This window comes from Rana temporaria, chromosome 3 (genome assembly GCF_905171775.1).
Source record: "Rana temporaria chromosome 3, aRanTem1.1, whole genome shotgun sequence".
NCBI classification, from domain to species: domain Eukaryota; kingdom Metazoa; phylum Chordata; class Amphibia; order Anura; family Ranidae; genus Rana; species Rana temporaria.
Window position 1 is genome coordinate 102,031,397 of NC_053491.1, and position 14,727 is coordinate 102,046,123.

Here is a 14,727-nt window from a genome sequence, read left to right on the forward strand (position 1 = left end):
AGGCCAAGATAATATTTTTGTCAGTGTTCTTTTTATAACTTGTATTGCTGTATTGATTATTTGTATAAGACTGTGATTCTGATGTTTGCTTGTTTTTTTGTTTTGTTTTTTGCTTCTACAGCTACACCATTAATATTGGTCTGATTGACAAGCTCTCCAGCTGCTTTCTTTCTGTACAAGGTCCTCTTGATGAAAATCCCAAAATATCGTTGTTCTTGCAGGCGGCCACTACTCTGCTACATGAACTGTGCAGGCTATGTATTTCTGTGTCTGGCAAGTAAGGAGCTTCTCGAAAACTATTTTCTTTCTGTTGTTTTTATGTGCTACTCTAATGCCTCGTACACGCGGTCGGACTTTTGACCGTGAAAAGGTCCGCCGTGACCCCGTCGGAAGTCCGTCAGACTTCCAAGATGATAAGTTTAAGTTTACATGGTCTCTATTAAACTTAAAATGCAAAAGATTGATATATGCTCACAAGCTACATGTCCTACATATTCCTCTTCAGATATGAATTTATTTCATATGACTTGTCCACCGATTGGGGTCCTATTGGCTATACCCACATTCCTTTATGGCCCAATTGCTGGGCTTAATGGATTTGTTTATTTCTGATCTAATGCTCCTAGGATAGTTTTATTCAAGACATATGTCGGGGTCCTATTCTGTTAGTTTGGTTTTCAAGAATGGAAACCTGTTTTGCTTCACCCCAAGGCTCCAAAAAAATACTCTTCATTAACTTGATTAACAAGGTCCTAAACTTATCTATATACTGTTCAGGTATGTCATTCAAAATTTACTAAGACATAGTGAACGTGGCTGGAACATATGGATAGTGGTGTAGGTGATAGAAATATTACTGTTGCAGGTTACATATTCTGCGCTACAGGTTTTGCAATTGTGTCTAGGATTGTGCAGGGAAGTAGTGTGTACATGTGTGCATGGGTTGTTTCTCTTCTTGTCTCACTTATGCACGATCGGTTCATCCGATGAAAACGGACCGATTGATTTTTTTTTTCATCAGATATCCGATGAAGCTGATTTTTATCAGTCTTGCCTACACACCATCAGTTAAAAATCCGATCGTGTCCAACGCTGTGACGTAAAACACAACGGCGTGCAGAGAAAAAGGAAGTTTAATGCTTCCGAGCATGCGTCTACTTGATTCTGAGCATGCATGGATTTTTGACCGATGGATTTCCCTACAGACGATCGTTTTTTTCTATCGTTTTTTTAACTATCAGAAATTTTTAAAACTGGTTCTATTTTTTTTCACCGATGGGAAAAAAAACTATGGGGCCCACACACGATCGGTTCGTCTGATGAAAACGGGTCATCGGACCGTTTTCATTAGTCGAAACGATCGTGTGTACGCGGCATTAGACTTTGCTATGTATTCTAATGTAATGGTTTCACAGTCATTGTGCATGCGTGGTGTTATAAAAAATTAAATAAAATTAAACATCTTAAAATAAGGTCAGATGCATATGGAAGGTAGACAGTACTGCTATATATGTATGCATCTCTTGGCCATGCTGCTTTCAGCTGCTTTTATGTGTGCACACATGTGATATCTAAACCAAAATATGATTACACTCTTGTATTTGTGTGTAAAGTATTTTATTTTAGTCTATATTGATTGCACAACAAATCCACTGATTAGATGTTTGTCTATCAAATGTATACAAAGGATTTACTATAAACACAGAAAGTAAAATCTGTTTGTAACTATTATAACTTGATTCGATCAGATCACCTTCTTTCTTTCTCTGTTTTCAGCATTCCTTGAATAGACCCTTTCATTTTCTCATTCTACTTCTTAGGGCTTTATATGATTAGAAGTGACATCTCAAACCAGTAGGAGACATCAGGACCCTCACAAATTTACTATCAACCCCTAAATGTAAACATGGTTTCACTAACCTAACTAAAACATTGGGATTGTCAGGAACACTCTGAATGTGTGGTTTCAGTTCTCATACCATTAACCCATGCAGTAATGCTTTCTTAGATTTCTGGAGATCAGATTGTATATGAGGGGAAAATGTAGTGTTTTAAGCCAAAAAACAATATTTTGGTAACAGTTGCACTTTACTGAGGCATGTTTTACAATATTAAGCAAATAATGTTAATGGAAAAACATGTCGTAGCTGGTCTGGGCTTAGACTATGCTATAGTTCATGTATTAGAGTCTTATACGCATAAGAATGTTAATCATTTAGTTCTATGTTTTACCTTTTAATTTGTATATATTCTTGAGTTTCCCAGGTTTTTAGCAATAAACCAGCCATGTCACTGCCTGCATGGGCAGGACTAGGAGCCTAAACATCTCACCTATGCCTGACCCTGACTTGCCAGCGATTATGCTATCGCTAAGTCCTGTGCTCACAGTGAGCTCTGCACTTTGATTTAACTCATTCGCTGTCATCTCAATAAAATGATATCTGTGTGTGTGTCCAGAGTCTGGAAATACAGTGGGGATAGAAAAGAAATCACCAACCTGTAAAATAATTACATTTTGTTGCTTTGCAGCCTCAAATGAAGGCAGATATGGTTTTTGATTTATCCGGCTGTATTTACTAGTGCAACTTATAACATCCAACATGTCAGAAAAAATAAACAAAATTCAAAAACAGAATCACTGAGTTGGAAAAATGATCACCCCCTTATGTTAGTATTTTGTTGAACCACATTTTGCTTTAATTACAGCCTTTAGTCTCTTGGGATATGTCTCTACTAACTTTGCAATATTTGGCCTCTCTTCTTTGCAGAACTGCTCAAGTTCAGTTACATTTGATGGTGGCCATTTGTGGACTGCAGTCTTCAAGTCCTTCCACAGATTTTCAATGTGGTTTAAGTCTGGGCTCTGACTAAGCCATGCAAGGACATTCAACTTTTCTCCTTCAACCACTGTGTAGTCATTTTTGCTGTGTGCTTTGGGTCATTGTCATGTTGGAAGTTAAACCTTCTTTCCATTGACAGCTTTCCTCAAGAATTTGATGGTGTTTTGCCCCATCCATTCTTCATTCTACCCTGACAAGTGCTCCAGTCCTTACTGTAGATAAACACCCCCATAACAGGATATTACCACCTCCATGCTTTACTGTAGGAATGGTGTTATTTGGATAGTGAGCTGTATTGGGTTTCCACCAGACATATTGTTTGGTGTTGAGGCCAAATAATTACATTTTAGCCTCATCTGACATAACACCTTTTTCCATGTGGCCTCAGAATCATCAAGGGCTTTTAAGGTGGTCAGATTAGACTAAAATTACTATTACTAAGCACTATTGGTTTTCTAACAAGCAACCACCCATAATTTACATCATTTGTTTTCTTCCTTTTTGAACATAAACGATGAACCAATTGTTTTAGAACCCTTAAAGTGGATGTAAACCCACTCTCATCTTTTCTAAACTACTGCCATAGTGGTTATAAGGATGTACATGCCACCTGTCAAATGTCTCCCCTCTGTCTGTTATGAGAACTGAAAAACTGCAGATTCTGTGGGTGGATCTGTTGTCCGAAGCTCAGTGGGTGGAGTCGTGATGTCAGTAGACTTCCTGCCCTCCTCTACACTCCCCTTGTCAGCATGCATTTTTTCCTGTGTATTTCTTACACTAAATTTTGCTATGATCACTAACATCCAGTCAAAACCCAGAAAAGTAACCACATGACTTCAGAAAAGGAGTGGGGATGGGAATTAAAAAATAATGCCTGTCTCAGGCTCGTGCATGAGGTATGTAAATCACCTGTCACTCACAGCAGGGGGGGGGCAGACAAGGTTTTCTCAGTTTGTCTGTTTATCTCACTGAAAAAAGATAAGAGGATTTCTCAGAGCTAGAATAACTCTTTGTGGCAAGACTGGGCACAGATAGGAAATCTAACCTCTTGCACGAACTGACGTACAGTTATAGTGATTCGCGCAACCGAGCCAACCTGCCGCAGTTTAACTGAGGCAGCTGGTGGGCAAGAGGTTAACATGTCGTTTGTATTGACTGGATAGCAGTATTCATCGTGGGGCTATTGCTCTTATCCTAGTTTTTCCATTTTGTGTTTTTGGAAACATACATTAGGTTACATGGGCTGATGTGGTTTATTGCCTGCATTTGTTTTCTTTTTTATTTCTGATTGTCAAATTCTATTTCAAAACTTTAAGGCCCCTTTAACACTTGTGTGACCTGAAAATCACGCAATTTTTCACGATTTTTGCCGTGACTTTGACCTGATTTGAAGCAATGCCTGTGTAGGCTTGAGGTTGACCTCAAGTCGAAACAAAAATAGTGCAGGGATTACTTTGAAGTCGCACAGATATGAATGGTACTCATTGGAAATCATGGGGTAGGACTTGTCATGCGACTTTGCAGTCACAGGACAAGTCACACAAGTATGAACAGAGCCTAAATAAAGAGTTTAAAAATCCCAGTGGCTAGATGTGCTAAGCTAATACAAACATACTGTGCCCAAGGGACTTGCCACTGTTTTTGCAGCAAATGGTGGCTCTACAAACTACAAAGTATTGACTTTGGGGGGGGGGGAGTGAATGCTCATGCACATACAAGATTTCAGGGTTTTTCACCATCAAACTTTGTAAGCATGTGTATATCACATAGTACAAAGCCCCAAAAGATCAATTTTAATTCCAGGCTGTAATGCATTATAACAGGAAAAAAAACAAGTGGGCGAATACTTTCACTAGGCACTGTAGCTATCATCAACATTCCATGTGTATAATATATACAGATTGAGTGTGGTGACAAAGTCTTTGAACAATTCAAAGAAATGAATACATAGGCTTCCTGGACTATGTAACAATGAAGAGATTACAAGGATTCCTGTGGCTTTGCTGTGATCATACATTTCTACAGTTAAACTTTTGTGAAAGCTAATACTTTATACTATACTGTACTTTTTCTTAATTTTCATGTTTCAACCCTAACAAAATGTAACAATTTGATTTTTTAAATTAGATATATTTTTTAATTCCTCAGTGTGATTAAATTAAGGTTACATATTTTTTTCTTCAGGTTGGATCCACTTAACAGTATGCCTATGAATAAGTGTTCAATCTCAGCTTCATATTTTCTGTAATAATAGTCTTTCATGTAACTTTTGCTGACTACATAGTAAATGGTTAATCCATGCAGCTGCGTTTTTCATTTGCCTCATACAAAGTGGTCTGAAATTGGTACAAGACTTGCTTCTACTTGTCAGAAATTAATTTTTTGCAGTTTTGCATGTTTCTGATGACTGGCTATAGCCAATAAAAAGGAAGACATAAAGCAAATTGCACAATTTAAATCAAGCTTTAGTAAAGAATTTTCACATTTGCCTTGGGAATATATTGGTGAAAGCAGGATAAATCTGTATTGGGTAGAAAAACCAATTTGACCATTTATCAGTAGTCTCTGGAGGAAGAACACAACATGTTAATTATAACAGTCAAATTCTCCTTTTAATTCTTCCATGCCATCTCAGAAAAATGAAAGGAGCGTGTACCTAATATGTACTTCCTTCAGATGCTTTCAATCATGAGACCATTGGGGTTTCAGACAATTGCAAAAAACAAACAAACAATGGATTCCCCCATCCACACATTCAAGGTGGATGAAGGAATTCCCCCGCTGTGCTATTGTATACTGACAGAGTAGATGCAGTAATCCTCCCTGCTGTGCTATTTTATGCTGACAGTGGGGATACCTTCACTGTCAGAGTACACTGCAGATAGCTGATCGAAGAAGGTTTTACAGCAGGACCATTCAACAGAAGCTGATCTAATGATCGGCTTCTGTCGAACCGGGAGGGCTACACACAGATTGATATTCGACTGGTACCTGCTGATTTTCAATCTGTTTGTACCCAGAGTAAGTGTAGCTAAAATAAAAAAACTGAAAAATAAGCACAAGGGACATAACCTACAGTCAATGTAATGTGTTTCTTGTGCTTTTAGTAGAAACCCTCCTCGTTCAATGCCCACCCCCCACCAGTGAGGCAGGGGTTAATACAACTAAGGATCTGTCACAGGCTCTCATCAAGAGAGCGCAACTATGCCTGCCCTTTCCGCTCAGCTCCACCATTCATAGAAGCCATACTGCATTCCCTATGAATGAAACAGCTGGGCAGAAAGGATGGGTATAGTCATGATTTCTTGATCGGAACCTGTGACGGCCTTTTAGTTGTAATAACGCCCAGTGCACTGGAAGATTACATATATGGATGGAGAAGCATTTCTACTAAAAGAAGAGACATCAGCACAAAGGAGACATCCCACTGGCTGTAAGTTATGTTCCTTGTGCTGATTTTTTATTTATTTTTTGCTACATTTAGGCTTTAAATCAGCTTTCCCAGAATACACAGTTTTAGAGGTTTTCTGGGTAAAGGTTTTTATTTCTTGTACTTTGGGGCACCATGTATGAAAACTATTTAAAATATATCCAGGACTTGGGATTTGTTTTGTCTTTCCTCATTCTGCTTAAGTCATATACTTGCTCACTAAATTGTGAATTTTCACAAACAACTTAGAGACCCATCCATATCTCAACTTTCTAAATCCTTGTTGGAAAATGTTAGAAAACGTGTGTTTACAAATCAGAATCGGTACCGAATATATACAGTATAGAGACATTTTATTGGAGGGCCTTGTTGCACAGTTTGTACACGTTTGTGAATTTATGGTTCATAAGATAAAGTGGAACTATTACACTTTAATAATAATTGATTGCACATTGATTTAATAAGTGTGCACTTTATGAGTGTAGTATTACATTTATTTATAGAATTTAAAACACTTTATGAAATGTTCGTGTGCACACGGTTTATGTTGTGGAGGTTTTATAGTTTCATGTTTATTTAGCACCTTATAGGGTAGTGCTGCTTTACACCTTTTCTAACATTTTGTCACATTGGGGCAGCTGGGGACATTTTTAGGGTGTTTTGTATATAAGTCTGTTTTTGAGGCTAGTGGATTTTAATAGTACCGTAATATTTGAAATGCACATATATAAAACATGTAAAGTTTTATTGAATCTAACATCATCAACAAATTTAAAACATACATTTGAGAAAAAAGCTCTGTCTAAATATGCTAGGTGTAACTGAGATGGATAGTAATACCAGTTCACCAAGTTTTAATTATACTGGTATGAATGACATGTTTCGCAGAAGCTCACCGCTTCTTCAGGAGCTTTCATGTGCATTGTATTATCTTTTTAAAAGGAACAGAGATAATGGAGAGATAATAGAGAAGAAATATACATTAATCATAACAGTAGACAATATGTAACATCTCACAAAAAGTGACAACATAGTTATCGAGTAATACTGAGCACAGTAACCCTCTCTGAAGGTAGTCAAGGCCATTACCTAAAGTGGTGGCATGGGTAGCGGTCCAAAAGAATAGACCCACCCCAGGGGTTGTGGAAGCCCTGGGAGGTAGAGAGGGACTTCCACACCCTCCGGGTCGGGTATATTCTTTTGGACCGCTATCCATGCCACCACTTTAGGTAATGGCCTTGACTACCTTCAGAGAGGGACACTGTGCTCACTATTACTCGATAACTATGTTGTCACTTTTTGTGTGATGTTACATGTTGTCTACTGTTATGATTATTGTATTTTTATTCTATAGTACTATACATTATCTCTGTTCCTTGTAAAACGATAATACTATGCAAACGAAAGCTCCTGAAGAAGCGGTGAACTTCTGTGAAAGACTTGGTGAACTGGTATTACTATTGACAGGGTAAATGGCACTATCCATCTCAGTTACACCTAGGATATTTAGACAGAGCTTTTTTCTCAAATGTATGTATTAAATTTGTTGATGCTAGATTGAATAAAACGTTACGTGTATTTCAATTATTACGGTACCATTAAAGTCCACTAGCCTCAAAAACAAACTTATATACAAAATACCCTAAAAATGTCCCCAGCTGCCCCAATGTGACAACATTTAGAAAAGGTGTAAAGCAGCGCTACTCTATAAAGTGCTAAATAAACATGAAACTATAAAACCTCTGTTGCACTAGCCTCAAAAAAAAAAAACTTTTCCATTTTGATAGGACGTAGGTACCCCCGTTTCTGTATTGTTTATATTTCAGCACTGTATTTAAACATTTTGTATATAAGTTTTAAATAGGGTGTCTCTATACCTCTTCTAAACTCTTACGTCATTAATATTGTTGAAATTTACCATGTGCTTTCTTAACTGACAATTAGTGGTCTCTCTGCTTTTTTTCAGTTCTTGGGACATATTCGAAAGTTCTCAGGATCCTTCAGGACTGTCCGCTGCACTACAAAATTCAGATCTTGTTGGCGTCTTACATATGTTATATTGTGCTTTATTTCATAATTCCTCCTCTGAGCCAAGTGTTTCTAATTCCAAAGAAACATACGAGCAACACACCATCCAAGTGGCAATGCACAGCCTGCGGTTTCTTAACAGCTTTGCTACACTTCATCTCCAGTCCTTTCAGGTATTACTTTACATGTGCCTATAGAACTACTCTGAAAAGTACAGAATAGTGATTAAAATACAGATACAATAGCTTCCTAAATATCATATTGATGAGCTGTTTGTGCATTCATTAGAATGCTTATGTACTCTTGTTATTATCCTGGTGGTGCAGTATCAATTATCACTCAGGCCTGTTACTTGAGCTGCTGTAACTATTGTCCACACACCTGTCTTCTTGTGTCTTTCTCTGATTTATTATGTCTCAGGCTGGACACATTGTATGGCATAGGCTCAAGTACTAATTTATTGCTATTCTGATCACATATGACTGACATCTTAACCTATCTCAAACACGATAAACGTACTATACTAAACACTCACTGGGCTACATTTTAAGCTGTTGCCTCACAAAGGTTTAAATCTTGGTAGAGCGCTACCTTAGCCACTTGATCCGGAAGATTTACCCCCCTTTATGATCAGGCCTTTTTGTTGCGATACTGCACTGCTTTACTTTAACTGACAATTGTGCAGTCATGCAATGCTTTACCCAAATAAAAGTTATATTTTTTTTTTCCCCCCCACAAATGGAGTTTGTTTTGGTGGTATTTCTACTATAAAACATATCCAATAAAGAAAAGTAAAATCAAATTTCTTCATAAATTTAGGCCATTATGTATTCCGCTACATATTTTTGGTAAAAAATATCTTGATAAGCATATATTGATTGGTTTGTGCAAAAGTTATAGCGTCTGCACAAACTGTGGGATATTTTCTTTTTTTTTATATTTTTTTTTTACTAGTAATAGCAGCGATCAGGGAATGTAATGGGAGACAATTTGGACACTAACTGACACTTTTCATACTTTTATTGGGACCAGTGACACTAATACAGTGATTAGTGCTAAAAATGTGCACTGTCACTGACCCTGGCTGGAAAGGGTTAACATTAGGGGTGATCAAAGGGTTAAATGTGTGCTTAGCCAGCGTTTCTCTAAACCTTGGGAGGTGCACACAGGATTCTGTGCCTTCCCTACTGACAGAACGGCGATCTGCCTTGTTTACATAGACAGACTGCCGTTCTGTCTCTCTGCTGAATCATCAGCAGGTACATCGAGTCCGCAGGACCCGCCGCTGGGCTCCCGCTCTGTGTGTTTACAGCTGGAGCTAGCTGCCGGCAGCACACATGTCCATGCCCTACCTGGAAGAGCCAGATCACGTATATATATATACATGATCTGGCTCACATGTGCGTGCCGCCCTGTAACAGTAAAACTGTTATAGGACAGACCTGAAGAGGTTAGGCTGAGTTCACAACTTTGTGATGCGGGAAAGGATGCGTCACTTATGGTGCCATTCATTTGTAATGTTACCCCAACACACAAGCGTTTTAGTGCATCACAGCATGTGATAACGTAATACCACACCTTGTCGTGTGCCACCTTTAAAAGAAGTATGTGCACCTTGGTAAGTTTTAGTGCATTAGGAAGTCCATGAATAGGCTGTCCTAACACAACGCAACATTAATGCACAAAGTGACATTTGTCAACGCGCTTTGTGTTAATGCACTGCAAAGCATGGGTAGGTCCTGGAAGTTTAGAAGGTATTATGAAAATTAGCTGTGGGGCTACCTTCCTAATTTCTCATTTAGCAGGACATTTATAAAATTGTTTGCATAGTTCAAAAGTCTTGATGCAGAATAAAAGGTGTTAAATAACTTTTTCCCTTGATTTCTGTGCCAGTCTGTTGTAGGAGCAGAGGGTCTTTCTCTTGCCTTCCGGCATGTCATCAGTTACCTGATTTGGTTCTGCACTCAGTACACATGTGAGGAACTTCTTCATGAAATTATTGTGTGTGTTGGATACTTCACAGTGAATAATCTGGACAATCAGGTAATGATGTAATGGGGTTGAAAAATGAGTTAAGGCAATAAAAAATAAAGATGCAATATATTGCAGCTTATCAATCATTACATGTGGGTGCTGTAGGGTGCCAGTGACATTGGTTTTACCAGGCTGGAAGCCAGGGATACAGACAAATAACAATCTGAATAATGTTCTGGCTTTCCCCTACTCTACTAAAATGTGTTTCTGTTTCATCCTGTGTTGCTGTGTAAGATTTATCCTCACTTCCTATCTGATAAAATGTTGTCAGAGCAAGACATGTGAGCAGGGGTCAAGTCCTGGGAAAAAAAGTGTGGGAACTCCCACCCAAGATCCACTCCCCCACCAAAAAAAAACAAAAAATGATACACTCATATGCATAATTACTAAACCGCATGTTTGTTTTTTTCGATCCACTGTACCTTAGTAATCCTTTATGCAGGCCCGGACTGGGACAAAAAATAGGCCCGGGCATTTTAGACTGAGCAGCCCGGGGGGGGGGGGGGCACGCGGCGGGGGTTAATGATGGAATGCCCGCACAGAGAGAGAGACTGCTCCACATTTGTGGCACAGAGAGAGAAATCACTCCACATTGCTGGAACAGAGAGAAATCGTTGGACATTTCCCATTGTTGTACTGAAGTCAGTTGATAGATCGGAGTCTGTATAACCAGTCTGCACATTGATAGATTGAAAATCTGCCAGTTCAGCAGAAATTTCAATCTATTTATGATGGCCTAAGTCCACCAGTCTCTGAGTTTAATAATATCCTCAAATCTTCAGAAAGGGGTTCTCAACTTAGGTTTAGAAATTCACTTTGAACTCCACCTTATTTCCAGAACTCTCATTATGTATTAGATGTGCAAAGAATAAGGTGAGAGAACATCTAATACCTATAAAGAGTAATGAAAATAAGGTGGAGTACAAAGTGAAATATCTGGAGGGACTGGCTGAGGTTAAAACAGGCAGGGAGGAAATTAGGCATCACCTCCTTACTGTCTGTCAAATGCCTCTGAAAAGTGAAATGAGAATTGATAACTTTTCAGTGGAGTATCTGTGAGTGCAAGCCTTTTGGCTCACACTGGTGCTCAACATTTTTTTGGGGGGAAGCAATCAAACTGAACAAAAACATCAAATGAAGCCACTGTGCCCCATTATATGCAGCCACTGTGCCCCATCAAATGCAGCCACTGTGCCCCATCAAATGCAGCCACTGTGCCCCATTATATGCAGCCACTGTGCCCCATTAAATGCAGGCACTGTGCCCCATTAAATGCAGGCACTGTGCTAATCAAATGCAGCCACTTTGTCCCATCAAATGCAGCCACTGTGCCCATCAAATGCAGCCACTGTGCCCCATCAAATGCAGCCACTGTGCCCCATTATATGCAGCCACTGTGCCCCATTAAATGCAGGCACTGTGCTAATCAAATGCAGCCACTTTGTCCCATCAAATGCAGCCGTTGTGCCCCATCAAATGCAGCCACTGTGCCCCATCAAATGCAGCCACTGTGTCCCATCAAATGCAGCCACTTTGTCCCATCAAATGCAGCCACTTTGTCCCATCAAATGCAGGCCAGCAGGCCATTTGGGCATTTTTTTCAACTGCCCCTGAACACATTTAATGTTATCCTATGTGTCCATGCACACATTCGTTTTTTTTTTTTTGCGTTTTAAAGCAGTTGGGTTTAGGCTCGTTTTTTTCAGAAGCAAAATTTTGGGTTCAGACGCAAAAGTTTTCGCGTTTCAGACGCAAATCGCGGCAAATCGCTGCTAAACGCGGCAAAACGTGGTACCGGCGTTTTGCCGCGATTTCGTTTATAGGCGTTTTTAAAGGTGACCTATTTTTGTACATTAGAAATCTCAAAAATTATGGCAAATTATGAAAAACCATAAAAAAAACATTAAAAATGTAATTGTTTGCATTGCATTGTGGACAATCCACAACTTGTGGCAGGTGACGTGGCCAGGTGACGTGGCCAGTGGACAATCCACAACTTGTGGCAGGTGGCGTGGCCAGGTGACATGGCAGATGACGTGGCAAGTGGACAATACACAACTTGAGGCAGGTGACGTGGCAAGTGGACAATCCACAACTTGTGGCAGGTGACGTGGCCAGTTGACGTGGCAGGTAACGTGGCCAGTGGACATTCCACAACTTGTGGCAGGTGACGTGGCCAGGTGATGTGGCAGGTGACGTGGCCAGGTGACGTGGCAGGTGACGTGGCCAGGTGATTTGGCAAGTGGATAATCCACTTGTGGCAGGTGACATGACAAGTGGACAATCCACAACTTGTGGCAGGTGTCGTGGTCAGGTGACGTGGCAAGTGGACAATCCACAACTTGTGGCAGGTGACATGGCCAGTTGACGTGGCAGGTGACGTGGCCAGGTGATGTGGCAGGTGACGTGGCCAGGTGATGTGGCAGGTGACGTGGCAGGTGACATTGCAAGTGGACAATCCACAACTTGTGGCAGGTGACGTGGCCAGGTGACGTGGCCAGTGGACAATCCACAACTTGTGGCAGGTGACGTGGCCAGGTGATTTGGCAAGTGGATAATCCACTTGTGGCAGGTGACGTGACAAGTGGACAATCCACAACTTGTGGCAGGTGTCGTGGTCAGATGACGTGGTAAGTGGACAATCCACAACTTGTGGCAGGTGACATGGCCAGTTGACGTGGCAGGTGACGTGGCCAGGTGATGTGGCAGGTGACGTGGAAGGTGACGTGGCCAGGTGACATGGCAAGTGGACAATCCACAACTTGTGGCCAGGTGACGTGGCCAGTGGACAATCCACAACTTGTGGCAGGTGGCGTGGCCAAGTGACATGGCAGATGACGTGGCAAGTGGACAATACACAACTTGAGGCAGGTGACGTGGCAAGTGGACAATCCACAACTTGTGGCAGGTGACATGGCCAGTTGACGTGGCAGGTGACGTGGCCAGTGGACATTCCACAACTTGTGGCAGGTGACGTGGCCAGTGGACAATCCACAACTTGTGGCAGGTGGCGTGGCCAGGTGACATGGCAGATGACATGGCAAGTGGACAATACACAACTTGAAGCAGGTGACGTGGCAAGTGGACAATCCACAACTTGTGGTAAGTGACGTGGCCAGGTGATGTGGCAGGTGATGTGGCCAGGTCACGTGGCCAGTGGACAATCCACAACTTGTGGCAATTGACATGGCCAGTTGACGTGGCAGGTGACGTGGCCAGTGGACCATCCACAACTTGTGGCAGGTGACGTGGCCAGGTGACGTGGCAGGTGATGTGGCCAGGTGACGTGGCCAGGTGACATGGCAAGTGGACAATCCACAACTTGTGGCAGGTAACGTGGCCAGGTGACATGGCAGGTGACGTGGCCAGTGGACAATCCACAACTTGTGGCAGGTGACGTGGCCAGGTGATTTGGCAAGTGCATAATCCACTTGTGGCAGGTGACGTGGCAAGTGGACAATCCACAACTTGTGGCAGGTGTCGTGGTCAGGTGACGTGGCAAGTGGACAATCCACAACTTGTGACAGGTGACGTGGCCAGTTGACGTGGCAGGTGACGTGGCCAGTGGACAATCCACAACTTGTGGCAGGTGATGTGGCCAGGTGATGTGGCAGGTGATGTGGCCAGGTGACGTGGCAGGTGACGTGGCCAGGTGACATGGCAAGTGGACAATCCACAACTTGTGGCAGGTGACGTGGCCAGGTGACATGGCAGGTGACGTGGCCAGTGGACAATCCACAACTTGTGGCAGGTGGCGCACTCGGCCAGCTCAGTGGCCTTTTTGCAGGACATTAGAGCAGCCCAGGGGGCAAATGCATTCTTGCAACCCAGCCCAGTCCGCCCCAAGGGCCTTGGTACACCTTTGGGTAGAAGTGACATGCGGGCCGCCTAGGGCCGTTCGCGGGCCACCGAGGGCCGTTCGCGGGCCGCGATCGGCCCGCGGGCCGCCAAGGGCCATTCGCGGGCCACTACTGGCCCGCGGGCCGCCGCGGCCCACCGGGCATATGCCCGGTATGCCCTATGGCCAGTCCGGGCCTGCCTTTATGTTACTGGCCGCTTCCTGTATATGGATTCATCGGGTAGTGTGCGGGTATTCCGTCACTTCCTCGATGCCGCAATGACTCCTGGGAGCTTTTGTCATTGTTCCCAGGAGACATTGCAGAGGTCTGCCGCGAGTTATCGCGGGATTTAGAAAGAACTTGCTCGGCTGCTCTAGTCCTGCAAAGGGAACTGAGTTCCTGCTGTGAAAAAAGTGCAGGAACTCCATTCCCACGCGTTCCCGCAGGACTTGAGCCCTGCATGTGAGGAAATCTTACTTTACAAGGCTCCAGATAGCAGTAAAAACCTGACAGGTGGTTCTAACCCTTTTCTGCTCTATCTAAATCTAAAATACAA

At 42.0% G+C, this 14,727-nt stretch overlaps 1 protein-coding gene across 4 annotated transcripts in view; it reads left to right on the forward strand.

The window, feature by feature from the left end:
- Positions 1-14,727, forward strand: part of SCAPER (S-phase cyclin A associated protein in the ER) — a 394,094-nt gene that overhangs the window by 330,004 nt on the left and 49,363 nt on the right. For all 4 annotated transcript variants that reach the window (XM_040343114.1, XM_040343118.1, XM_040343116.1 and 1 more), the window contains 3 exons: positions 122-277; positions 8,237-8,471; positions 10,192-10,341. In XM_040343114.1, coding sequence (XP_040199048.1) covers positions 122-277; positions 8,237-8,471; positions 10,192-10,341 — 541 coding nt within the window. The remainder of the gene's footprint in view (positions 1-121; positions 278-8,236; positions 8,472-10,191; positions 10,342-14,727) is intronic.